The sequence below is a fragment of the Salmo trutta genome, chromosome 36, assembly GCF_901001165.1.
Source record: "Salmo trutta chromosome 36, fSalTru1.1, whole genome shotgun sequence".
Classification (NCBI taxonomy): Eukaryota; Metazoa; Chordata; class Actinopteri; order Salmoniformes; family Salmonidae; genus Salmo; species Salmo trutta.
The window spans coordinates 23389896-23415230 of NC_042992.1; the positions used below are offsets into that span (position 1 = coordinate 23389896).

The following is a 25335-nucleotide window of genomic DNA, read 5'->3' on the forward strand; positions in this document are numbered from 1 at the left end:
ATTACAGTAGTAGTGCTACTGAATCCCAGATAGATGGCCTACAGCATCATTCCAGTCTTCCCAACATGATCAACTATTCCTAGTGAAACAGCCGTTTCCCAAACCAGTACTGACCCTGTAACTGTAATTAACACAAGTACTAGAGCTTGATGATTCCTCCATAGGGCTGCCATTATTATCGCATAATTGTGTAACCGACAATTATGCTCAATAACATGAACTAAAAAAAAGTCTTATAGTTTTAATACATTCATTTTAGGAAAAGGGGGATTCAACTTTAGATTCAAGTTTCAGGAGAATGGGGGATTGAACTTTATATTCAAGTAGACATAATTTACCCAATAGCAGTTTTACATGAAGTGGGTAAAGTTGGTAATCATTTTATGAGCAGAACGGCACGGTTGGGAGAAGATTCATTTCCAAAAGTTCCAAGAGGTCAAATCCATTAGTTTTTGAGACAGGGATGTCACCAATGCTGTGTTCTAGTCATTAGGTTTGTCGTATCTAAAGATGCATTATAAACCATTACAAGGTCAAAAGATTTTTAAACAAAAATGACAATAACCGTGGCCATAAAAATTGAAAAAAGCAAGGTAAACATACACACAGTCAGACACACACAAGTACATACGCACACAGCAGACTCGCGTGTACACAGGCACGCTGGGACATGACATACACACACAGCAAGCTCGCGTGTACACACACACAGGCACGCTGGGACATGACATATACACACAGCAGGCTCGCGTGTACACACACACAGGCACGCTGGGACATGACATATACACACAGCAGGCTCGCGTGTACACACACACAGGCACGCTGGGACAAGCCTAATCGTTACCCAAAATTCCATAAAAGTCACAACTTTAGCATCAGACAGTTTCCAGATCGGTATGTTGTGAGGGGGAGGTGTAGTAATAGTGGCAGAAGTGATTGACAGCTGACAGCTACGTTCCAATATCCATACTAACATACCACTTAGAATGCATGCTCAACAGACTGCTTCATTCTAAGTGCTACGCTAGTGAGGGTATTGGAAAAGAGCCACTGTTGTTGCTGTATCACTGGTCTTTGTCAGGCTTGTAGATGGAGAGGGTTCTGGCTGAGGGGTCTGTAGCATTGATCCAGCGGGGCATCCAGTAGTGGCTGAGCCACTCGGCCTGGCCCGGGTAATGCTTCTCAAACACCTGGCGGTAGAAGTACGCCTCTTTGGTTCTGGGAGGGAGGAACGGGAACGTCTTAGGAGACTTCTCCAGCTGGAAGTCGTTCACCTTGGAGGAGAGAAAGAAGGAGTCAGAATGTGTGTGTGTACACGCGAGCCTGCTGTGTGTGTATGTCATGTCCCAGCGTGCCTGTGTGTGTGTACACGCGAGTCTGCTGTGTGTGTATGCACGTGTGTGTGTCTGACTGTGTGTGTGTGTACCTTGCTTTTTTCAATTTTTACTAACGACATGCCACTGACTGAGTAAAGCCAGAGTGTCTATGTATGCGGATGACTCAACACTATACACGACTGAAATGACAGCAACACTTAAAGTGCAGCAGTTAGTTTCAGAGTGGGTAGCAAGGAATAAGTTACTCCTAAACATTTCTAAAACTAAAAGCATTGTATTTGGAACAAAACACTCACTAAACCCTAAACCTCAACTAAATCTTGTAATGATGTGGAAATAATGTGGAAATTGAGCAAGTTGAGATGACTAAACTGCTTGGAGTAACACTAGATTGTAAACTGTTATGGTCAAAATATATTGATGCTGTAGTAGCTAAGATGGGGAGAAGTCTCTATAATAAAGCGATGCTCTGCCTTCTTAACAACACCATCAACAAGGCAGGTCCTACAGGCCCTAGTTTTGTTGCACCTGGACTACTGTTCAGTCGTGTGGTCAGGTGCCACAAAAAAGGAGTTAGGAAAATTGCATTTGGCTCAGAACAGGGCAGCACGGCTGGCCCTTGGATGTAGACACAGAGCTAATATTAATAATGTGCATGTAAATCTCTCCTGGCTAAAAGTGGAGGAGATATTGACTTCATCACTACTTTTATTTATGAGAGGTATTGACATGTTGAATGCACCGAGCTGTCTGTCTAGACTACTGACACACAGCACGTACACCCATGCATACCCCACAAAACATGCCACATGCCAGGTCTCTTCACAGTCCCCAAGTCCAGAACAGACTATGGAGGTGCACAGTACTACATAGAGCCATGGTTACATGGAACTCTATTCCACATCAAGTAACTGATACAAGCAGTAAAATTAGATTTTAAAAAAAATGGATTAAAAAACACCTTATGGAACAGCGGGGACTGTGAAGCAACACAAACATTGGCACAGACACATGCATACAAACACGACAACATACGCACTATACATACACATGGATTTAGTACTGTAGATATGTGGTAGTGGTGGAGTAGGGGCCTGAGGGCACACAATGTGTTGTGGAATCTGGGAATGTATTGTAATGTTTTAAAAAAATTGTATAAACTGCCTTAATTTGGCTGGACCCCAGGAAGAGTAGTTTTTGCTTTGGCAGCAGCTAATGAGGATCCATAATAAATACAAAAATACCTCAGACTCCATCTGGTCCTGCAGGCTGTTGTACCAGGACTTCTTGACAGACATCATTCCGTCACTGAAGGCCTCTTTACGTCGCCATAGGATCTCGTCTGGGATCAGGTTCAGACCTTTAAACGAGTCTCTGAGGAGGTGCTTCTCCACTCCATCCTGGTTACACACACATACCTCAGTGAAACTGAACTGTGTTTGGAATTATAGCACTGGAATCCTTTACATGTTTAGAGAGATTTTTGCTGCAAGGACTCTGATTTGCAGAACGTTTACGTTATTGTTAGACATCCGGTATCCTATGGAAAGGAGAAGGGCCACAGTCTGGTTTCAATGTTGGGTCGTAATTCTAAATACTTGCTACACCAGAAGTGAATGGTAATCTGTTGGAGGAATGTATATGGTGGGGTTAATTAAGGTTGGATATGAGCCAGGGAATGTTACTGATTAACGGAAAAGGCAATCACATGGTTGTGGTCACTGATAAGGGTGGAGAGCTGTGGATTAGTGAGGAATGGAGGCCGAGGTCAGGTCACTGATAAGGGTGGAGAGCTGTGGATTAGTGAGGAATGGGGGCCGAGGTCAGGTCACTAATAAGGGTGGAGAGCTGTGGATTAGTGAGGAATGGGGGCCGAGGTCAGGTCACTGATAAGGGTGGAGAGCTGTGGATTAGTGAGGAATGGGGGCCGAGGTCAGGTCACTGATAAGGGTGGAGAGCTGTGGATTAGTGAGGAATGGGGGTCGAGGTCAGGTCACTGATAAGGGTGGAGAGCTGTGGATTAGTGTGGAATGGGGGCCGAGGTCAGGTCACTGATAAGGGTGGAGAGCTGTGGATTAGTGAGGAATGGGGGCCGAGGTCAGGTCACTGATAAGGGTGGAGAGCTGTGGAGTAGTGAGGAATGGGGGCCGAGGTCAGGTCACTGATAAGGGTGGAGAGCTGTGGATTAGTGTGGAATGGGGGCCGAGGTCAGGTCACTGATAAGGGTGGAGAGCTGTGGATTAGTGAGGAATGGGGGCCGAGGTCAGGTCACTGATAAGGGTGGAGAGCTGTGGATTAGTGAGGAATGGGGGCCGAGGTCAGGTCACTGATAAGGGTGGAGAGCTGTGGATTAGTGAGGAATGGGGGCCGAGGTCAGGTCAGGTCACTGATAAGGGTGGAGAGCTGTGGATTAGTGAGGAATGGGGGCCGAGGTCAGGTCACTGATAAGGGTGGAGAGCTGTGGATTAGTGAGGAATGGGGGCCGAGGTCAGGTCACTGATAAGGGTGGAGAGCTGTGGATTAGTGAGGAATGGGGGCCGAGGTCAGGTCACTGATAAGGGTGGAGAGCTGTGGATTAGTGAGGAATGGGGGCCGAGGTCAGGTCAATGATAAGGGTGGAGAGCTGTGGATTAGTGAGGAATGGGGGCCGAGGTCAGGTCACCGATAAGGGTGGAGAGCTGTGGATTAGTGAGGAATGGAGGCCGAGGTCAGGTCAATGATAAGGGTGGAGAGCTGTGGATTAGTGAGGAATGGGGGCCGAGGTCAGGTCACCGATAAGGGTGGAGAGCTGTGGATTAGTGAGGAATGGGGGTTGAGGTCAGGTCACTGATAAGGGTGGAGAGCTGTGGATTAGTGAGGAATGGGGGCCGAGGTCAGGTCACTGATAAGGGTGGAGAGCTGTGGATTAGTGAGGAATGGGGGCCGAGGTCAGGTCACTGATAAGGGTGGAGAGCTGTGGATTAGTGAGGAATGGGGGCCGAGGTCAGGTCACTGATAAGGGTGGAGAGCTGTGGATTAGTGAGGAATGGGGGCCGAGGTCAGGTCAGGTCACTGATAAGGGTGGAGAGCTGTGGATTAGTGAGGAATGGGGGCCGAGGTCAGGTCAGGTCACTGATAAGGGTGGAGAGCTGTGGATTAGTGAGGAATGGGGGCCGAGGTCAGGTCACTGATAAGGGTGGAGAGCTGTGGATTAGTGAGGAATGGGGGCCGAGGTCAGGTCACTGATAAGGGTGGAGAGCTGTGGATTAGTGTGGAATGGGGGCCGAGGTCAGGTCACTGATAATGGTGGAGAGCTGTGGATCAGTGAGGAATGGGGGTCGAGGTCAGGTCACTGATAAGGGTGGAGAGCTGTGGATTAGTGAGGAATGGGGGCCGAGGTCAGGTCACTGATAAGGGTGGAGAGCTGTGGATTAGTGAGGAATGGGGGCCGAGGTCAGGTCACTGATAAGGGTGGAGAGCTGTGGATTAGTGAGGAATGGGGGCCGAGGTCAGGTCACTGATAAGGGTGGAGAGCTGTGGATTAGTGAGGAATGGGGGCCGAGGTCAGGTCAGGTCACTGATAAGGGTGGAGAGCTGTGGATTAGTGAGGAATGGGGGCCGAGGTCAGGTCACCGATAAGGGTGGAGAGCTGTGGATTAGTGAGGAATGGGGGCCGAGGTCAGGTCACTGATAAGGGTGGAGAGCTGTGGATTAGTGAGGAATGGGGGCCGAGGTCAGGTCAGGTCACTGATAAGGGTGGAGAGCTGTGGATTAGTGAGGAATGGGGGCCGAGGTCAGGTCACTGATAAGGGTGGAGAGCTGTGGATTAGTGAGGAATGGGGGCCGAGGTCAGGTCACTGATAAGGGTGGAGAGCTGTGGATTAGTGAGGAATGGGGGCCGAGGTCAGGTCACTGATAAGGGTGGAGAGCTGTGGATTAGTGAGGAATGGGGGCCGAGGTCAGGTCAATGATAAGGGTGGAGAGCTGTGGATTAGTGAGGAATGGGGGCCGAGGTCAGGTCACCGATAAGGGTGGAGAGCTGTGGATTAGTGAGGAATGGAGGCCGAGGTCAGGTCAACGATAAGGGTGGAGAGCTGTGGATTAGTGAGGAATGGGGGCCGAGGTCAGGTCACCGATAAGGGTGGAGAGCTGTGGATTAGTGAGGAATGGGGGTCGAGGTCAGGTCACTGATAAGGGTGGAGAGCTGTGGATTAGTGAGGAATGGGGGCCGAGGTCAGGTCACTGATAAGGGTGGAGAGCTGTGGATTAGTGAGGAATGGGGGCCGAGGTCAGGTCACTGATAAGGGTGGAGAGCTGTGGATTAGTGAGGAATGGGGGCCGAGGTCAGGTCACTGATAAGGGTGGAGAGCTGTGGATTAGTGAGGAATGGGGGCCGAGGTCAGGTCACTGATAAGGGTGGAGAGCTGTGGATTAGTGAGGAATGGGGGCCGAGGTCAGGTCAGGTCACTGATAAGGGTGGAGAGCTGTGGATTAGTGAGGAATGGGGGCCGAGGTCAGGTCACTGATAAGGGTGGAGAGCTGTGGATTAGTGAGGAATGGGGGCCGAGGTCAGGTCACTGATAAGGGTGGAGAGCTGTGGATTAGTGTGGAATGGGGGCCGAGGTCAGGTCACTGATAATGGTGGAGAGCTGTGGATTAGTGAGGAATGGGGGTCGAGGTCAGGTCACTGATAAGGGTGGAGAGCTGTGGATTAGTGAGGAATGGGGGCCGAGGTCAGGTCACTGATAAGGGTGGAGAGCTGTGGATTAGTGAGGAATGGGGGCCGAGGTCAGGTCACTGATAAGGGTGGAGAGCTGTGGATTAGTGAGGAATGGGGGCCGAGGTCAGGTCAGGTCACTGATAAGGGTGGAGAGCTGTGGATTAGTGAGGAATGGGGGCCGAGGTCAGGTCACTGATAAGGGTGGAGAGCTGTGGATTAGTGAGGAATGGGGGCCGAGGTCAGGTCACTGATAAGGGTGGAGAGCTGTGGATTAGTGAGGAATGGGGGCCGAGGTCAGGTCACTGATAAGGGTGGAGAGCTGTGGATTAGTGAGGAATGGGGGCCGAGGTCAGGTCAATGATAAGGGTGGAGAGCTGTGGATTAGTGAGGAATGGGGGCCGAGGTCAGGTCACCGATAAGGGTGGAGAGCTGTGGATTAGTGAGGAATGGAGGCCGAGGTCAGGTCAATGATAAGGGTGGAGAGCTGTGGATTAGTGAGGAATGGGGGCCGAGGTCAGGTCACCGATAAGGGTGGAGAGCTGTGGATTAGTGAGGAATGGGGGTCGAGGTCAGGTCACTGATAAGGGTGGAGAGCTGTGGATTAGTGAGGAATGGGGGCCGAGGTCAGGTCACTGATAAGGGTGGAGAGCTGTGGATTAGTGAGGAATGGGGGCCGAGGTCAGGTCACTGATAAGGGTGGAGAGCTGTGGATTAGTGAGGAATGGGGGCCGAGGTCAGGTCACTGATAAGGGTGGAGAGCTGTGGATTAGTGAGGAATGGGGGCCGAGGTCAGGTCACTGATAAGGGTGGAGAGCTGTGGATTAGTGAGGAATGGGGGCCGAGGTCAGGTCAGGTCACTGATAAGGGTGGAGAGCTGTGGATTAGTGAGGAATGGGGGCCGAGGTCAGGTCACTGATAAGGGTGGAGAGCTGTGGATTAGTGAGGAATGGGGGCCGAGGTCAGGTCACTGATAAGGGTGGAGAGCTGTGGATTAGTGAGGAATGGGGGCCGAGGTCAGGTCACTGATAAGGGTGGAGAGCTGTGGATTAGTGAGGAATGGGGGCCGAGGTCAGGTCAATGATAAGGGTGGAGAGCTGTGGATTAGTGAGGAATGGGGGCCGAGGTCAGGTCACCGATAAGGGTGGAGAGCTGTGGATTAGTGAGGAATGGAGGCCGAGGTCAGGTCAATGATAAGGGTGGAGAGCTGTGGATTAGTGAGGAATGGGGGCCGAGGTCAGGTCACCGATAAGGGTGGAGAGCTGTGGATTAGTGAGGAATGGGGGTCGAGGTCAGGTCACTGATAAGGGTGGAGAGCTGTGGAGTAGTGAGCAATGGGGGCCGAGGTCAGGTCACTGATAAGGGTGGAGAGCTGTGGATTAGTGAGGAATGGGGGTCGAGGTCAGGTCACTGATAAGGGTGGAGAGCTGTGGATTAGTGAGGAATGGGGGTCGAGGTCAGGTCACCGATAAGGGTGGAGAGCTGTGGATTAGTGAGGAATGGGGGCCGAGGTCAGGTCACTGATAAGGGTGGAGAGCTGTGGATTAGTGAGGAATGGGGGCCGAGGTCAGGTCACTGATAAGGGTGGAGAGCTGTGGATTAGTGAGGAATGGGGGCCGAGGTCAGGTCACTGATAAGGGTGGAGAGCTGTGGATTAGTGAGGAATGGGGGCCGAGGTCAGGTCAATGATAAGGGTGGAGAGCTGTGGATTAGTGAGGAATGGGGGCCGAGGTCAGGTCACCGATAAGGGTGGAGAGCTGTGGATTAGTGAGGAATGGGGGCCGAGGTCAGGTCAATGATAAGGGTGGAGAGCTGTGGATTAGTGAGGAATGGGGGCCGAGGTCAGGTCACCGATAAGGGTGGAGAGCTGTGGATTAGTGAGGAATGGGGGTCGAGGTCAGGTCACCGATAAGGGTGGAGAGCTGTGGATTAGTGAGGAATGGGGGCCGAGGTCAGGTCACTGATAAGGGTGGAGAGCTGTGGATTAGTGAGGAATGGGGGCCGAGGTCAGGTCACTGATAAGGGTGGAGAGCTGTGGATTAGTGAGGAATGGGGGCCGAGGTCAGGTCACTGATAAGGGTGGAGAGCTGTGGATTAGTGAGGAATGGGGGCCGAGGTCAGGTCACTGATAAGGGTGGAGAGCTGTGGATTAGTGAGGAATGGGGGCCGAGGTCAGGTCAGGTCACTGATAAGGGTGGAGAGCTGTGGATTAGTGAGGAATGGGGGCCGAGGTCAGGTCACTGATAAGGGTGGAGAGCTGTGGATTAGTGAGGAATGGGGGCCGAGGTCAGGTCACCGATAAGGGTGGAGAGCTGTGGATTAGTGAGGAATGGGGGCCGAGGTCAGGTCACTGATAAGGGTGGAGAGCTGTGGATTAGTGAGGAATGGGGGCCGAGGTCAGGTCAATGATAAGGGTGGAGAGCTGTGGATTAGTGAGGAATGGGGGCCGAGGTCAGGTCACCGATAAGGGTGGAGAGCTGTGGATTAGTGAGGAATGGAGGCCGAGGTCAGGTCAATGATAAGGGTGGAGAGCTGTGGATTAGTGAGGAATGGGGGCCGAGGTCAGGTCACCGATAAGGGTGGAGAGCTGTGGATTAGTGAGGAATGGGGGCCGAGGTCAGGTCACCGATAAGGGTGGAGAGCTGTGGATTAGTGAGGAATGGGGGTCGAGGTCAGGTCACTGATAAGGGTGGAGAGCTGTGGAGTAGTGAGCAATGGGGGCCGAGGTCAGGTCACTGATAAGGGTGGAGAGCTGTGGATTAGTGAGGAATGGGGGTCGAGGTCAGGTCACTGATAAGGGTGGAGAGCTGTGGATTAGTGAGGAATGGGGGTCGAGGTCAGGTCACCGATAAGGGTGGAGAGCTGTGGATTAGTGAGGAATGGGGGCCGAGGTCAGGTCACTGATAAGGGTGGAGAGCTGTGGATTAGTGAGGAATGGGGGCCGAGGTCAGGTCACTGATAAGGGTGGAGAGCTGTGGATTAGTGAGGAATGGGGGCCGAGGTCAGGTCACTGATAAGGGTGGAGAGCTGTGGATTAGTGAGGAATGGGGGCCGAGGTCAGGTCAATGATAAGGGTGGAGAGCTGTGGATTAGTGTGGAATGGGGGCCGAGGTCAGGTCACTGATAATGGTGGAGAGCTGTGGATTAGTGAGGAATGGGGGCCGAGATCAGGTCAATGATAAGGGTGGAGAGCTGTGGATTAGTGAGGAATGGGGGCCGAGGTCAGGTCACTGATAAGGGTGGAGAGCTGTGGATTAGTGAGGAATGGGGGCCGAGGTCAGGTCACTGATAAGGGTGGAGAGCTGTGGATTAGTGAGGAATGGGGGCCGAGGTCAGGTCACTGATAAGGGTGGAGAGCTGTGGATTAGTGAGGAATGGGGGCCGAGGTCAGGTCACTGATAAGGGTGGAGAGCTGTGGATTAGTGAGGAATGGGGGCCGAGGTCAGGTCACTGATAAGGGTGGAGAGCTGTGGATTAGTGAGGAATGGGGGCCGAGGTCAGGTCAATGATAAGGGTGGAGAGCTGTGGATTAGTGAGGAATGGGGGCCGAGGTCAGGTCAATGATAATGGTGGAGAGCTGTGGATTAGTGAGGAATGGGGGCCGAGGTCAGGTCACTGATAAGGGTGGAGAGCTGTGGATTAGTGAGGAATGGAGGCCGAGGTCAGGTCACTGATAAGGGTGGAGAGCTGTGGATTAGTGTGGAATGGGGGCCGAGGTCAGGTCAGGTCACTGATAAGGGTGGAGAGCTGTGGATTAGTGAGGAATGGGGGCCGAGTTCAGGTCACCGATAAGGGTGGAGAGCTGTGGATTAGTGAGGAATGGGGGCCGAGGTCAGGTCACCGATAAGGGTGGAGAGCTGTGGATTAGTGAGGAATGGGGGCCGAGGTCAGGTCACCGATAAGGGTGGAGAGCTGTGGATTAGTGAGGAATGGGGTCCGAGGTCAGGTCACCGATAAGGGTGGAGAGCTGTGGATTAGTGAGGAATGGAGGCCGAGGTCAGGTCACCGATAAGGGTGGAGAGCTGTGGATTAGTGAGGAATGGAGGCCGAGGTCAGGTCACTGATAAGGGTGGAGAGCTGTGGATTAGTGAGGAATGGGGGCCGAGGTCAGGTCACTAATAAGGGTGGAGAGCTGTGGATTAGTGAGGAATGGGGGCCGAGGTCAGGTCACTGATAAGGGTGGAGAGCTGTGGATTAGTGAGGAATGGGGGCCGAGGTCAGGTCACTGATAAGGGTGGAGAGCTGTGGATTAGTGAGGAATGGGGGCCGAGGTCAGGTCACTGATAAGGGTGGAGAGCTGTGGATTAGTGAGGAATGGGGGCCGAGGTCAGGTCACTGATAAGGGTGGAGAGCTGTGGATTAGTGAGGAATGGGGGCCGAGGTCAGGTCACTGATAAGGGTGGAGAGCTGTGGATTAGTGAGGAATGGAGGCCGAGGTCAGGTTACTGATAAGGGTGGAGAGCTGTGGATTAGTGAGGAATGGGGGCCGAGGTCAGGTCACGTTGAGGGAGAAGGAACAGTTTATTACCCACATCATTGCGCTTCCTGCCTAGCAATAAAGATGTAATGTTTAGAGGGAAGGAGGAGACTTCCTAAAGTGGGGTAGATATACTTTGGCTGGTGGGAACATGGCTTTGTCTGTTCAGCTGTCTGACCCATTGGGTGAATAAACTTGGTTTGAGCTTTTCATAGTTGTCCGTCAGTTTATACTCTGTTATTTAGAACCTAACAGTAGATTACTTCCGATTTCATACTCCATTATCTAGAGACAAATGTAGGGGATAGGGAGATTGGGATAGTGAACATATGGTGATAGGGCTGAGAAAACTGACCTTAGGTTGCCTCATCTCCTCAGGCAGGGAGAGGTAGTACGCTGTGAACCTGTGGTCCAGGAAAGGCACTCTCAGCTCCAGACTGTAGAGAGAAGAGGAAAGTCAGAATCCTAGATCTTCTGTATTAAACCTATAGCTTCTTGAAAGAAAGAAAGAAATAAGAGCAAATAGCGGTCTGACAAGTTTGAGGAATGGATGTAAAAATGAATGAATGTATTGAAAAATAGGTTGATGCCCCTACCCGTGTGCAGCGGTGGTGCGGTCTGCTCTCAGCACGTCAAACAGGTACAGCTCCTTCAACAGACGAACACTGTCCTCTGCTGCTGCCTTGGGAGTGGGAGCCTGGAACAGGAAACACAACAACTCAGCTCATATTCCCAGACATAACAACTGCTTCCAGGGTTGGGTTCAATTCCATTTTCAATTAAGTCAGACCAGGAATTTCCCATTGATTTCTAATAAATGTTTTCAATTCCTGCACTTCCTGAATTGACTACTGCATTCACCACAGCACTGTCTGGTACATGACATTTGGTGAGTGGGAAAGAAGGACACATCTCTGATGTGGAAGAGACTAACAGTACCTTGTGGAAGTAGATGTACCCTTGTGTCAGCTCGTCAGAGCCCTCCCCAGAGAAGATCACCACGCTGTCAGTCTTCTCACGGATGTACTTTGACACTAGGTACATGCCTGCAGAATGAGAAAGGATTATTGGAAACAGAATTGAGTTGAAGTACTCCCTTGGCTATAACTTAATTAAGCCTTGCCAAATATAGTGTACATTTCTTATAAAAAAGGTTATTGCGCCATCTAGAGGCAAATAAAACCATCTGTATTTGGCAGGAAAAAAGTAAATGAAAGTAAACTGATCATCACATGAACTTTGGTCTTTACTTCAAGTTTGCACTTTTGGGACTGCTCGATTGTACCAGACAAACTGAATCACGTATTTCATCCACATATTTGGCCAAGGTCTGGCTGATTGCTTCTCTCTATTGACAGGCTTTTACAGGCCACACTCACTAATCTCCCAGGATTCCACTGGGATTCAAACCAGCCAATCAGGAGGAAAAGGAATGCAGCCTGGCCAGACTCCCTTTGTCCAGGTCAGTGGGCACATTGACAAGGTACAAAGAAGCTGTCTAGTGTCTCGGTATTTCACAAATGTGTCATCCTCATAACCTATTAATTCAGCTTCAATGGGGCACCACTTCTGATTGGTGTTTGGAGGTCTAGGCCGATCTAAGATGGGACATTGTGCTCTCTCACCGACAGAGGCGCGTATGGTGGTGATGTCATAGGTCTCCAGGTGAAAGATGACCTCCTCCACGGCTTTGAGACCCTCTTCGGGGGTGAAGTTGACCTCGTGGTGCTCACTGCCGATGTAGGACGCCACCTGGAACAACACAAGATATTCATTCACATTGTATCTATTTATTGCCTTCAATTTATTGAGAACACATACTCTTTTACAATTACAGGGAGCAATGACTTCACAGGCTTCTTCACAAAGGAGTCTTTGGTATTATATTTGTATTATTCTATTATGTTGCGTTTTTATTATTTAAAATTCTCATTTGTAATGCCCTGGGAGCTGTAATGTATTGGGTAAAAAGTGATACAAAAATAAAGTTTGATTATTACTGATTATGAAGTTATATTGTTACGAAACTGATTGACTAGCCTGCTAATATTGTTGCGGCTCGCTAAGTCTAGAAGTCTTAGGCCTAGTTAACTGGTCTGTAACTTGATTTAAGATGTGCAACTATGTGAGAAATCAGCGTATGAGGTCAGTGCTGTATGTTCATGTGCCCAGGAGACAGCAAACTTCCAGGGATCCAGGGCCAGCTCCGTCCTGACTCCTATGGGTCAGCTAGCCCAAGCAGATTATTATTTGTTGTTGAAAAGGGTGACCAAAATACATATTTACAAAAATAAACTTCAAAAGACTGCTCCAAAACTAAAAGGGTTAACTAAAACAAAAAAGACTTGCAGGCCCGAGAGGCTCTATGGCCACCTCTCTCTGAATCATTCACGCTCAACCTGATTGCCTATACCTGTGGGCTTCATCAAGGCTTGACAGAGCACCTGGACCCGGTAGCTGCTGCCCCCTTGGGGATGGAGTGTAGAAGTGGTAGTGTTTAATCATGCTCCTAAGACCTAACCTACCCAACCTGTTTCATGACAATGTCATCACCATTATATTATAAGGCAGAGTCTCTCTATGGAGGCTGGAGGGAGCCTCTCACCTTGCGAGCAGCCAGGATGTCTGGGCTGTCTTCAGCCCCGATAGCGAAGGTCTGGATGGGGTACTTTAACTTCTCCTCTTTGGACAGTTTGACCAGCGTAGCTGCCACCAGACTGGAGTCCAGACCACCTGGTAGAAACATATAATAACAGTCATATACATAATTTACTAGATTATCACACCTTTAATTTGACCTATGGTGTAAAGATAATAACAATGTTTTCTCATTTCTGTATTTGCACAGACAAGCATTAGTGAAAACAACAAGTAACAGACCTCAAGCATTACTAACTCAAGCCACAAGCTTTCATGTGTGACACTACACAAAGAGGCAAACATACTCTGTAATACTCATTATTTGTACCTGAGAGAAGACAGCCGATCCTCCTGTGGGCCATGAGGCGTTTCCGGACAGCGTTCTCAAACAAAGACCGGATGTTGCTCTTCACTGTCTCTGGGACAAAACCTACAGAGGACAGCAAGAGATCTTACTGTCATCACACAGGGACCAGTCAACTGAATGGTTGAAGACCAGCAAATCAACTCTAGCATACTACACATCCAACTCCTATTGTCAGTGACTACAATGATTTCAGTTGGACAACAGGCTTCATTCATGGCAACACCCACAATACCAAAAACGTACATCCTGAAATAACAATCAGCGAGCCATTTCTCCCATCATCTTATGTGTCAAACAACATTTGTCTTCTTTCACTGATAGCTAGCGACAGGTAGTGTTAAATAATCTGTAACCTTGGCCGCTGTCAATCATGATGCTGACGTTATGGAAATACTATGGATGGGTGTGTACCTGAGGGAAGCCTCTCTACCGTGTCATAGGCAGCGTGGTTGGGCTCCTGGGTGCAGCAGTGGAAGCGGTCCATCTGAATAGACTCTACCTTCCCTGTGGGCTTCAGGTCAAACACCTCAAAGTGTCCTGGGAGGAATGGAGTGATCTTAGGAGGTGAGGACATTGAGTGGGTGATATGAGTCAGACCTGGGAACAAACAGAAAAAGCAGGTGTTTAAGAACAAACATGGTCACACTTTACATTAAGTTGTTATCGTACCTGTGTAGTAACACTGTCGTTACACACTAGTAACAACATCTTAACATTTTGTTACAATTGTACTTGACCAAGTGAATTTCTGTTGAATAGCAATAGAGTTGAGCAGTTTATTTTTTTCTACACTCTGTGACATTAAAGTTCATCCTATCCTATCCTGAATAGGTATTGTTCTTTAATCCACTTTTGCAGCAACCAAAACCGCTCAACCCCAATGGAGATATCAAGTAAGTAGTCCCCTCTCACCTTTTGCCTCAGAGCACACAGCCAGGAAGCCGTCGTCAGTCAGTAGTTTGAACATGGGCCGCACGCCATACGTATCCCTCCCCAGGAAAACCTTCCTATTGGCTGTGTCCAGGAGGACGAAGGCGAACACCCCATCCAATAGGGATGCCATCTTCTGAATGCCGAAGCGCTCATACAGGTGAAGCAGGATCTCACCGTCTACTTTGGTCTGGTAGTCAGTAAACTCAAACCGCTCCTTCAGCTAAAGAGGGAGGAAGATGGAGAAAAGTATCTGGATTATTATGAGACATAAGACATTACAAGTGGTCATACATGCTCATGACATACACTCACCAACATATTTATTTGGACAGTGAAGCAAAAACTTGTGGTGGTGGAAAAAGTACCCAATCATCATACTTGAGTAAAAGTAAAGATACTTTAATAGAAAATGACTCAAGTAAAAGTGAAAGTCACCCAGTAAAATACTACTTGAGTAAAAGTTTAGACTATTTAGTTTTAAAGATACTTAAGCATCAATAGTAAATGTAATTGCTAAAATATAACTTAAGCATCAAGAGTAAAAGTATAAATCATTTCAAATTCCTTATATTAAGCAAACCAGACGGCACAATTTTCTTGTTTTTAAAATGTACGGACAGCCAGAGGAACACTCCAACACTCAGACATAATTTACAAACGAAGCATTTGTGTTTAGTGAGTCCACCAGATCAGAGGTGTTAGGGATGACCAGGGATGTTCTCTTGATAAGTGCGTAAATTGGACCATTTTCCTGCTAAGCATTCACAATGTAACGAGTACTTTTGGGTGTCAGGAACAATGTATGGAGTAAAAAGTACATTATTTTCTTTAGGAATGTAGCGGAGTAAAAGTAAAAGTTGTCAAAAATATAAATAGTAAAGTACAGATACCACCAAAAAAACTACTTTGGAAGTACTTTAATTTATTTACGTAAGTACTTTACACCACTGGACTCTATACTCCAGAATATGAGGCGACAGTACAGAATGTCCCCTTTATTTTGAGGGTATTTTCATACTTACAGTGCCTTAGGAAAGTATTCAGACCCCTTGACTTTTTCCACATTGTTATGTTGGTTACAGCCTTATTCTAAAATTGATTAAATAAAAAAAATCCTCAGCAATCTACACACAATACCCCATAATGACAATGCGACCCTTTGCTATGAGACTCAAAATTGAACTCAGATGCATCCTGTTTCCATTGATCATCCTTGAGATGTTTCAACAACTTGATTGGAGTCCACCTGTGATAAATGCAATTGATTGGACATGATTTGTAAAGGCACACACCTGTCTATATAAGGTCCCACAGTTGACAGTGCATGTCAGAGCAAAAACCGAGCCATGAGGTCCAGGGAATTGTCCGTAGAGCTCCGAGACAGGATTGTGTATTGAGGCACAGATCTGGGGAAGGGTACCAAACAATCTCTGCTGCATTGAAGGTCCCCAAGAACACAGTGGCCTCCATCATTCTTAAATGGAAGAAGTTTGGAACCACCAAGACTCTTCCTAGAGTTGGCCATCTGGCCAAACTGAGCAATCGGGGGAGAAGAGCCTTGGTCAGGGAGGTGACCAAGAACCCGATGGTCACTCTGACAGAGCTCCAGAGTTCCTCTGTGGAGATGGGAGAAACTTCCAGAAAGACAACCATCTCTGCAGCACTCCACCAATCAGGCCTTTATGGTAGAGTGGCCAGACGGAAGCCACTACTCAGTTGGGGTTTACCAAAAGGCACCTAAAGACTCTCAGACCATGAGAAACAAGATTCTCTGGTCTGATGAAACCAAGATTGAACTCTTTGACCTGAATGCCAAGTGTCACGTCTGGAGAAAAACTGGCACCATCCCTACGGTGAAGCATGGTGGAGGCAGAATCATGCTGTGGGGATGTTTTTCAGCAGCAGGGACTGGGAGACTAGTCAGGATCAAGGCAAAGATGAACGGAGCAAAGTACATTAAGATCCTTGATGAAAACCTGCCCCAGAGCGCTCAGGAACTCAGACTGGGGTGAAGGTTCACCTTCCAACAGGACAACGACCTAAGCACACACCCAAGACAAAGCAGGAGTGGCTTCAGGACAAGTCTTTGAATGTCCTTGAGTGGCCCATCCACAGCCCGGAGTTGTGGATGCTACAATGATTACAGATAATCATGAATGAATCGTGAATAATAATGAGTGCGAAAGTTACAGATGCACAAGGATCATGCCCCCAAAACATGCTACCCTCTCACCATTACAAATAACAGTGGAGTTTGGCATTTTTAGGGGGTATGATATTTATGCCTCTGATACTTTCTCACTCATTATCTAAACAGTAAATCAGATATGTATGAAAATACCCTAAAATAAAAAGTTACATTCTGTACTGTCACCTCATATAAAACATTTGATCTCAAATCCATAATGCTGGAGTATAGAGCCAAATGAAAAGTTTTAGCTTCACTGTCCAAATTAATACATAGGGTAGTATACATGCTTATAACTGAATCACAATTGTAAGTAGTGTATGCACAATCACATCCAACAATTGTGCATGTTACAAAAGATGTGAGATAATAATTGAATGCCATTTTTTTAAAGACAGATAATACCATTATCAATATGATCTTTGAAGATATTACGACTTTCTTCCCTCCCTGTTTTCACAAACTCACATGAACAAAAGTTGACTTAACTTCTTTGGCCACGTAAGTCCCTTTGGCATAGAAATAGTACCTTTTAAAGAAAGGAGGAGTTAACTGGCCTAAAGCCATACTATATCCCTGCTTCGTGACCTGCAAGTAGAAACTCAATACGTTCCACACCAAAACTTGGCCAGATACTAGAGTTCCTTGAGGCCTGGTACCATCTCCATTCCTACAGTAGCCTGGGGTCCAGAAGTTTGGATTCCAGGCAATACCTTTCTATATGTCTATGGGCCGTAACTACTGTGTGATTTGTAGATCTCCTACCATAGCCTGGGATTTGTGACATAAAACAACAGTGACACAATCTGGATTCCAGGCTATACCTTATATGTCTATGGGCCATAACTACTGTGGTGTTTGCAAATCTACTTAGCCTGGGATTTGTGAAACAGTGAAACAATGTGGATTGCAGGCTAGACCTACCGTGTGGTGGTTGTAGATCTCTCCGTTGTAGACAAGCCAGAGGTAGGGGAACTTCTTGATGCGGATGGGCTGCATGCCATACAGCTGGTCTACAATAGCCAGGCGATGGAAGCCGAAACAACAGTTAGTGAAGCCATTGATGTTCTCAAAGCGAAAGGCGTCGGGGCCCCGGTGAGCGATCTTCATAGCGCTGGTGCACTGAACCGACAGGCACTCATCACTGCCAAACAAGGCCCATATACCACACATCCTGGGGCTGGAGAGGTGAGAGAGTGGGGCGGGGGAGAGAGAAAGAGGGAGGTGGTGTAATAAATACATGCAACAAGAGGCAGAGCGGATGGTCCAGAGACTAGTGCCCCTTTTGTAACTGTTCTTTACAACCTTTCAACCAGTGGAGGCTCGTCAGTAGGAAGGGGAGAACCATCCTCCTCAGTGAATTTCATAAAAATAGTAAAACATGTAAAAAGTTATCCTTTTTAGATAAAACAATACTAAATATAATCACGTCACCAAATAATTGATCAAAACACACCATTTTGCAAAGAAGGTCTACAGTAGCCTCAGCAGCACTCTGTAGGGTAGCACCATGGTGTAGCCGGAGGACAGCTAGCTTCTGTCCTCCACTGGGTACAGTGACTTCAATACAAAACCTAAGAGGCTCTTGGTTCTCACCCCTTTCAATAGACTTACACAGTAATTATGACAACCTCTGGAGGATGTCCTCCAACCTGTCAGAGCTCTTGCAGCATGAACTGACATGTTGTCCACCCAATCAAAGGATCAGAGAATTAATCTAGTACTGAAAGCATAAGCTATAGCTAGCTAGCATTGCAGTGCATGTGGTGAGTAGTTGACTCAGAGAGAGAGAAAGACAATAGTTGAACAGTTTTGAACAACTTAATTTATTCCATATGCTGGAGAAGCAAGAGAGAAGTGTATATAGAGAGAGATTGTCGTTTTTAAGCTTGTAAATGCAGCTAGCTAGTTTAGCCTACTGAAACACCCTGCCCAAACAGCAGGATGCTATGTTAGCTAGCTGGCTATGACTTTCCAACACAACACTGGAACTCTTCCAAGTCAAGGTAAGCTTGTGGTTTTACTAATTTATTGCCACCGGGGCCCGACGGTTTAACTGCTTACTGTTGCTGCATGATTGTAGTGGGTTTACTAACGCATTAGTTAGATTAGCTATGTTGACTAGGACGTTACTTTAGCTAATATGGTGACAACGATGTAGGCTGTGTGTAGTGGTTTGGCTTGGAAAGGTTTTTCAGATGGTCACATACAGCTGATGTGTTGTGCATTGAAGTCCAGAGGCGATGGGAAGAGGTGAGAGGAGGAGAGCGCAGAAGGAATAAAACGCAAGAAGGAATATAACATCGGTGTGTTTACGCGTGATCAGCAGTGTATTTATTCCGCGAATTCTGTTGAAAATAAGTTTCTTAAAACGTAAGCAAACGGAACAAACGGGGAGAAACATAGTTGTGTCATTGCTAGACATCGCAAGTGTCACTGCTAGTGACAGTCCATATGAGACCCAGGCCATGCAGGGTGTTACTGCTAGTGACAGTCCATATGAGACCCAGGCCATATGAGACCCAGGCCATGCAGGGTGTTACTGCTAGTGACAGTCCATATGAGACCCAGGCCATATGAGACCCAGGCCATATGAGACCCAGGCCATGCAGGGTGTTACTGCTAGTGACAGTCCATATGAGACCCAGGCCATATGAGACCCAGGCCATGCAGGGTGTTACTGCTAGTGACAGTCCATATGAGACCCAGGCCATATGAGACCCAGGCCATGCAGGGAGTTACTGCTAGTGACAGTCCATATGAGACCCAGGCCATGCAGGGTGTTACTGCTAGTGACAGTCCATATGAGACCCAGGCCATGCAGGGTGTTACTGCTAGTGACAGTCCATATGAGACCCAGGCCATGCAGGGTGTTACTGCTAGTGACAGTCCATATGAGACCCAGGCCATGCAGGGTGTTACTGCTAGTGACAGTCCATATGAGACCCAGGCCATGCAGGGAGTTACTGCTAGTGACAGTCCATATGAGACCCAGGCCATGCAGGGTGTTACTGCTAGTGACAGTCCATATGAGACCCAGGCCATGCAGGGTGTTACTGCTAGTGACAGTCCATATGAGACCCAGGCCATGCAGGGTGTTACTGCTAGTGACAGTCCATATGAGACCCAGGCCATGCAGGGTGTTACTGCTAGTGACAGTCCATATGAGACCCAGGCCATGCAGGGTGTTACTGCTAGTGACAGTCCATATGAGACCCAGGCCATGCAGGGTGTTACTGCTAGTGACAGTCCATATGAGACCCAGGCCATGCAGGGTGTTACTGCTAGTGACAGTCCATATGAGACCCGGGCCATGCAGGGTGTCACTGCTAGTGACAGTCCATATGAGACCCAGGCCATGCAGGGTGTTACTGCTAGTGACAGTCCATATGAGACCCGGGCCATGCAGGGTGTCACTGCTAGTGACAGTCCATATGAGACCCGGGCCATGCAGGGTGTTACTGCTAGTGACAGTCCATATGAGACCCAGGCCATATGAGACCCAGGCCATGCAGGGTGTTACTGCTAGTGACAGTCCATATGAGACCCAGGCCATATGAGACCCAGGCCATGCAGGGTGTTGTTACCCTCCAGTCTAGGCGGGGGCGCTGTTTGCAACTGTTGGACTAATGATTACGTCCTATATCAGCTAGATGCAGGCAAGAGTGTGCAGGGTGGTACTGAATGTCACTGTCTGTCACCTCAAATCTGTCTCTGGACCTGTGTGCACCTACGTTATAAACTGTAATTCGTAGGCTAGGTTGTAGCAACCTCATGATGAGTATAGGGAAAATGTATCACGTAGTAGCCTGAATCTATCGATGTTACATTGAACTGGCTGAATGGAATATGAATGACAGTCATCCAACATGCTGTAATAGAAATAAGGCCATGCTCATGTAAAATAAAAAGCGTCCTCCTTATCTTAACCGGCACTGACCGCAACTGCTTTCAATTGAGAAGGAAGAAAAATGTGAAGGGTTATACAACGGACTATTGGACATATTGTACTTTCGCTAATCAGATAGGAAACTATAACACAACACACTGACACTTTTTACAAAACTATTGACGTCAACGTATTAAATTGTGTATTCGAAGTAGTATTACAGTTAGACATCAAAACCGGTTTCACAAAGCGAGTCCATCACATGTATTAAACAAATACTGTGTAGCTCTGTGCTCCACACGTGGTAATGTAAACGTATGTGCCGCCCAAACTACCCGGCAATAGAAAGGAAGAGCAACGGTTCACTCCGCGATAAATACACATTGGATTGAAATGTGTCTAAAACGCATGAACAGTTTAGTGAAAGACATACCTTTATTTCGTTGACACAGTAGGGTGAATTAATAGTATTCTCCTCAGCGCCTGAAATGATGCAACGACAGAACTTCTGTACACCGTAGTGATGACTCTGTACTTCACTGAACTGAGAGGCGTGACTTGCAACGGCAAGTCCGGTTGCATCACTTTATGGTTACATTTGAGATTCACGTCCATTCTGGTTAGTTTGCGAGCCAAAGGTAACATGTTACTATAAACATACTTTTGGTCATGTAGTGTATGTGGACACCTGCTCGTCGAACATCTATTCATTAATCATCGGCATTCATTTGGAGTCGGTCTTATTCTAGCAAGGACATAGTTTCAATTTATACTGAACAAAAATATAAATGTAACAATTTCAAAGACTCAACTGATTTACAGTTCATATATGTAAATCAGTCAACTGAAATAAATACATTAGGCCCTAACCTATGATTTCACATGATTGGGCAGGAGTGCAGCCATGGGTGGAGCTTAGATGGCATATGACCGCGCCCCCCCAACAAATGTGCATAACATTTTAGAGAAATAAGCTTTGTTCGTGTATGGAACATTTCCAGGATTTAAAAAAAATTCAGCTCATGAAACATGGGACCTACACTTTACATTTTTGTTCAGTGTAGTTAGGTTTTAGAAGTGACCATGTACAATTTAACAAACACTGAAATATCTGTTCAGTTTCTCACCCTTCATAGCCAATTTTATATTGACATGCTCCTCTACATTTGGTCTAAAAACACAAAAAAGTACCTTAAAATGCAACCCTAATCATCTTGAAAGAAAACACACTACTTTGGTTAAAGCTGGCATTTATTTAAGTCTCATCGTTTCAGAATTACCAGTACATCAGGATTATTTGGAGTGCTTGTTGTTCGAATGAAAGACTGGCATTTAGACAGGACAGATCAGAGGATATATAATATAACTGCCAACAATTGGAAAATTAACATTGTGCATTAATTCATGGGTAGATAAGACATACATGGATGTTTTGGGGGGATAGTAACAGCACAAAAATGTGATGCACTCAGTCCTCTAAGCACATGCTTAAAACTTGGACTGAGAATAAGCTTTGTAGTTAATGACAGTGTATAGCGATACTAAAATGAGAATAGAAATCTGCCCATAGGTTATTGCAATAACCTCAACTGTCAAGGTTCACCAGTACAAAATAATGGCGTTAAAATACTCATATCTGCTGACCCACACCCCCAGTATAACTGTAACCATTTAAAACATGTACACAAAAATATAAAACATCTACATAAAAACAATATTAAGGGTTCTTGTTCCGTAGTCTCATTGACCACCTAGAAGTTTATAACCACAATGAGCAACATGATAAATACAAGATTAGCGATGGCTAAGATTGCAAAGGGAAAAAAGGGAATAGCAAAACAAGAAGGGTATTGGAGTGGATAAGTGTGTGGCTAAGTCTAAAAACCTCTTATGATTGTTCAACAGTGCTTTCAAATCATCCCATTCTCCCAATACTATGAAAAAGTGGAGCATTCGCATGTATATGGAGAAAATTCTGGTGCATCACCTTGGCACTGACACAGATTATTCTAGAATTGGGTGTGACAAAGTTAAATATTTAATAATAATGTTCCCCAAATCAGACAACAGATTCAACCGAAAAAGCCACATCTCGTCAGTAGGATGTATCGTGTGAGTAACAGCATAGAAAACCAAAATGCAACCGTCTCAAAATTCTCTCAAAGTTAGGAGTATGGCCTCAACACTTTGGAAATGTTTTAGTTAATTTACTGCAATTCTACACATTTTGCCATGGGCAGAAAGAAATGTTTGTAGTTAATGTGCTATCTGAGTGAGAGTGACTAACAAAATTAATGGGGGTCCCCCCCGGACTGTAATTCGACTGTGACTACCACAAGTTTAGATAGCTGGCTAGACTAACTTACCAATCTAAAAAATGTTAGCTGACGCGGGCTAATTGAGTGACTGGCAACATAAAAACTGCTGATTCACAACCAAATTACACCTTGTATAGTCTACTATAACTCTCAACAGTAAATTGAGACCCCGACTGAGTTGGGGGGGGGGGGGGGGGTTGATCTGCCAGTTGCCCATCCCAACTTAAACTGTCTTGACTGTCCACTAAAGCACCTCTAAAAATACCATCCAGCGGTAAATCTTATTTAATAACTTTCCAACTGTATTACACTTAGTCATTATAAGTGTCACTGCTAGTGACAGTCCATATGAGACCCAGGCCATGCAGGGAGTTACTGCTAGTGACAGTCCATATGAGACCCAGGCCATGCAGGGAGTTACTGCTAGTGACAGTCCATATGAGACCCAGGCCATGCAGGGTGTTACTGCTAGTGACAGTCCATATGAGACCCAGGCCATGCAGGGTGTCACTGCTAGTGACAGACCATATGAGACCCAGGCCATGCAGGGTGTTACTGCTAGTGACAGTCCATATGAGACCCAGGCCATGCAGGGTGTTACTGCTAGTGACAGACCATATGAGACCCAGGCCATGCAGGGTGTTACTGCTAGTGACAGTCCATATGGGACCCAGGCCATGCAGGGTGTTACTGCTAGTGACAGTCCATATGAGACCCAGGCCATGCAGGGTGTTACTGCTAGTGACAGTCCATATGAGACCCAGGCCATGCAGGGTGTCACTGCTAGTGACAGTCCATATGAGACCCAGGCCATGCAGGGTGTTACTGCTAGTGACAGTCCATATGAGACCCAGGCCATGCAGGGTGTTACTGCTAGTGACAGTCCATATGAGACCCAGGCCATGCAGGGTGTTACTGCTAGTGACAGTCCATATGAGACCCAGGCCATGCAGGGTGTTACTGCTAGTGACAGACCATATGAGACCCAGGCCATGCAGGGTGTTACTGCTAGTGACAGTCCATATGGGACCCAGGCCATGCAGGGTGTTACTGCTAGTGACAGTCCATATGAGACCCAGGCCATGCAGGGTGTTACTGCTAGTGACAGTCCATATGAGACCCAGGCCATATGAGACCCAGGCCATGCAGGGTGTTGTTACCCTCCAGTCTAGGCGGGGGCGCTGTTTGCAACTGTTGGACTAATGACTACGTCTTATATCAGCTAGATGCAGGCAAGAGTGTGCAGGGTGGTACTGAATGTCACTGTCTGTCACCTCAAATCTGTCTCTGGACCTGTGTGCACCTACGTTATAAACTGTAATTCGTAGGCTAGGTTGTAGCAACCTCATGATGAGTATAGGGAAAATGTATCACGTAGTAGCCTGAATCTATCGATGTTACATTGAACTGGCTGAATGGAATATGAATAACAGTCATCCAACATGCTGTAATAGAAATAAGGCCATGCTCATGTAAAATAAAAAGCGTCCTCCTTATCTTAACCGGCACTGACCGCAACTGCTTTCAATTGAGAAGGAAGAAAAATGTGAAGGGTTATACAACGGACTATTGGACATATTGTACCTTCGCTAATCAGATAGGAAACTATAACACAACACACTGACACTTTTTACAAAACTATTGACGTCAACGTATTAAATTGTGTATTCGAAGTAGTATTACAGTTAGACATCAAAACCGGTTTCACAAAGCGAGTCCATCACATGTATTAAACAAATACTGTGTAGCTCTGTGCTCCACACGTGGTAATGTAAACGTATGTGCCGCCCAAACTACCCGGCAATAGAAAGGAAGAGCAACGGTTCACTCCGCGATAAATACACATTGGATTGAAATGTGTCTAAAACGCATGAACAGTTTAGTGAAAGACATACCTTTATTTCGTTGACACAGTAGGGTGAATTAATAGTATTCTCCTCAGCGCCTGAAATGATGCAACGACAGAACTTCTGTACACCGTAGTGATGACTCTGTACTTCACTGAACTGAGAGGCGTGACTTGCAACGGCAAGTCCGGTTGCATCACTTTATGGTTACATTTGAGATTCACGTCCATTCTGGTTAGTTTGCGAGCCAAAGGTAACATGTTACTATAAACATACTTTTGGTCATGTAGTGTATGTGGACACCTGCTCGTCGAACATCTATTCATTAATCATCGGCATTCATTTGGAGTCGGTCTTATTCTAGCAAGGACATAGTTTCAATTTATACTGAACAAAAATATAAATGTAACAATTTCAAAGACTCAACTGATTTACAGTTCATATATGTAAATCAGTCAACTGAAATAAATACATTAGGCCCTAACCTATGATTTCACATGATTGGGCAGGAGTGCAGCCATGGGTGGAGCTTAGATGGCATATGACCGCGCCCCCCCAACAAATGTGCATAACATTTTAGAGAAATAAGCTTTGTTCGTGTATGGAACATTTCCAGGATTTAAAAAAAATTCAGCTCATG

The 25335-nt window shown here is 47.0% G+C and overlaps 2 protein-coding genes across 9 annotated transcripts; one reads left to right on the forward strand and one right to left on the reverse strand.

Annotated features, from left to right (window-relative positions):
- Positions 1-226: 226 nt before the first annotated feature.
- Positions 227-24871, reverse strand: LOC115175676 (asparagine synthetase [glutamine-hydrolyzing]). 2 transcript variants are annotated; one of them, XM_029735099.1, is made up of 12 exons: positions 24744-24871; positions 17566-17821; positions 14433-14673; positions 13932-14117; positions 13482-13583; positions 13119-13246; positions 12139-12265; positions 11453-11559; positions 11110-11210; positions 10869-10950; positions 2585-2740; positions 227-1277 (listed from the first exon to the last, which is right to left on the reverse strand). In XM_029735099.1, exons 2-12 carry the CDS (start codon positions 17812-17814, stop codon positions 1068-1070), a joined length of 1689 nt encoding a protein of 562 aa, XP_029590959.1. In that variant the 5' UTR covers positions 17815-17821; positions 24744-24871; the 3' UTR covers positions 227-1067. The 2 variants fall into 2 exon arrangements, with proteins under 2 accessions (XP_029590959.1, XP_029590958.1); XM_029735098.1 differs by lacking the exon at positions 24744-24871 and adding an exon at positions 20964-21109.
- LOC115175677 (uncharacterized) lies at positions 19027-23993 on the forward strand. Of its 7 annotated transcripts, none has more exons than XM_029735104.1 (4): positions 19027-19212; positions 19245-19366; positions 19412-19646; positions 23173-23993. In XM_029735104.1, the coding sequence occupies exons 2-4, from the start codon at positions 19295-19297 to the stop codon at positions 23979-23981; spliced, it is 1116 nt and encodes a 371-aa protein (XP_029590964.1). In that variant the 5' UTR covers positions 19027-19212; positions 19245-19294; the 3' UTR covers positions 23982-23993. The 7 variants fall into 7 exon arrangements, with proteins under 7 accessions (XP_029590964.1, XP_029590965.1, XP_029590960.1 ...); XM_029735105.1 differs by lacking the exon at positions 19412-19646 and adding an exon at positions 20148-20218 and having other exon boundaries at positions 19351-19411; XM_029735100.1 differs by having other exon boundaries at positions 19245-19646.
- Positions 24872-25335: the final 464 nt, after the last annotated feature.

Bases quoted from the DNA above. Each gene is read 5' to 3' on its own strand.
- LOC115175677 (XM_029735100.1), top strand. From the start codon at position 19,295: ATGAGACCCAGGCCATGCAGGGTGTTACTGCTAGTGACAGTCCATATG. The intron at 19,647-23,172 runs GTGTTACTGCTA...TAGTCATTATAA, and splicing joins TGAGACCCAGGCCATGCAGG to GTGTCACTGCTAGTGACAGT.
- LOC115175676 (XM_029735099.1), bottom strand. From the start codon at position 17,814: ATGTGTGGTATATGGGCCTTGTTTGGCAGTGATGAGTGCCTGTCGGTT. The intron at 13,584-13,931 runs GTACACACCCAT...TGTCCTCTGTAG, and splicing joins GGTAGAGAGGCTTCCCTCAG to GTTTTGTCCCAGAGACAGTG. The intron at 2,741-10,868 runs GTCAGTTTTCTC...GTGTGTAACCAG, and splicing joins AGGAGATGAGGCAACCTAAG to GATGGAGTGGAGAAGCACCT.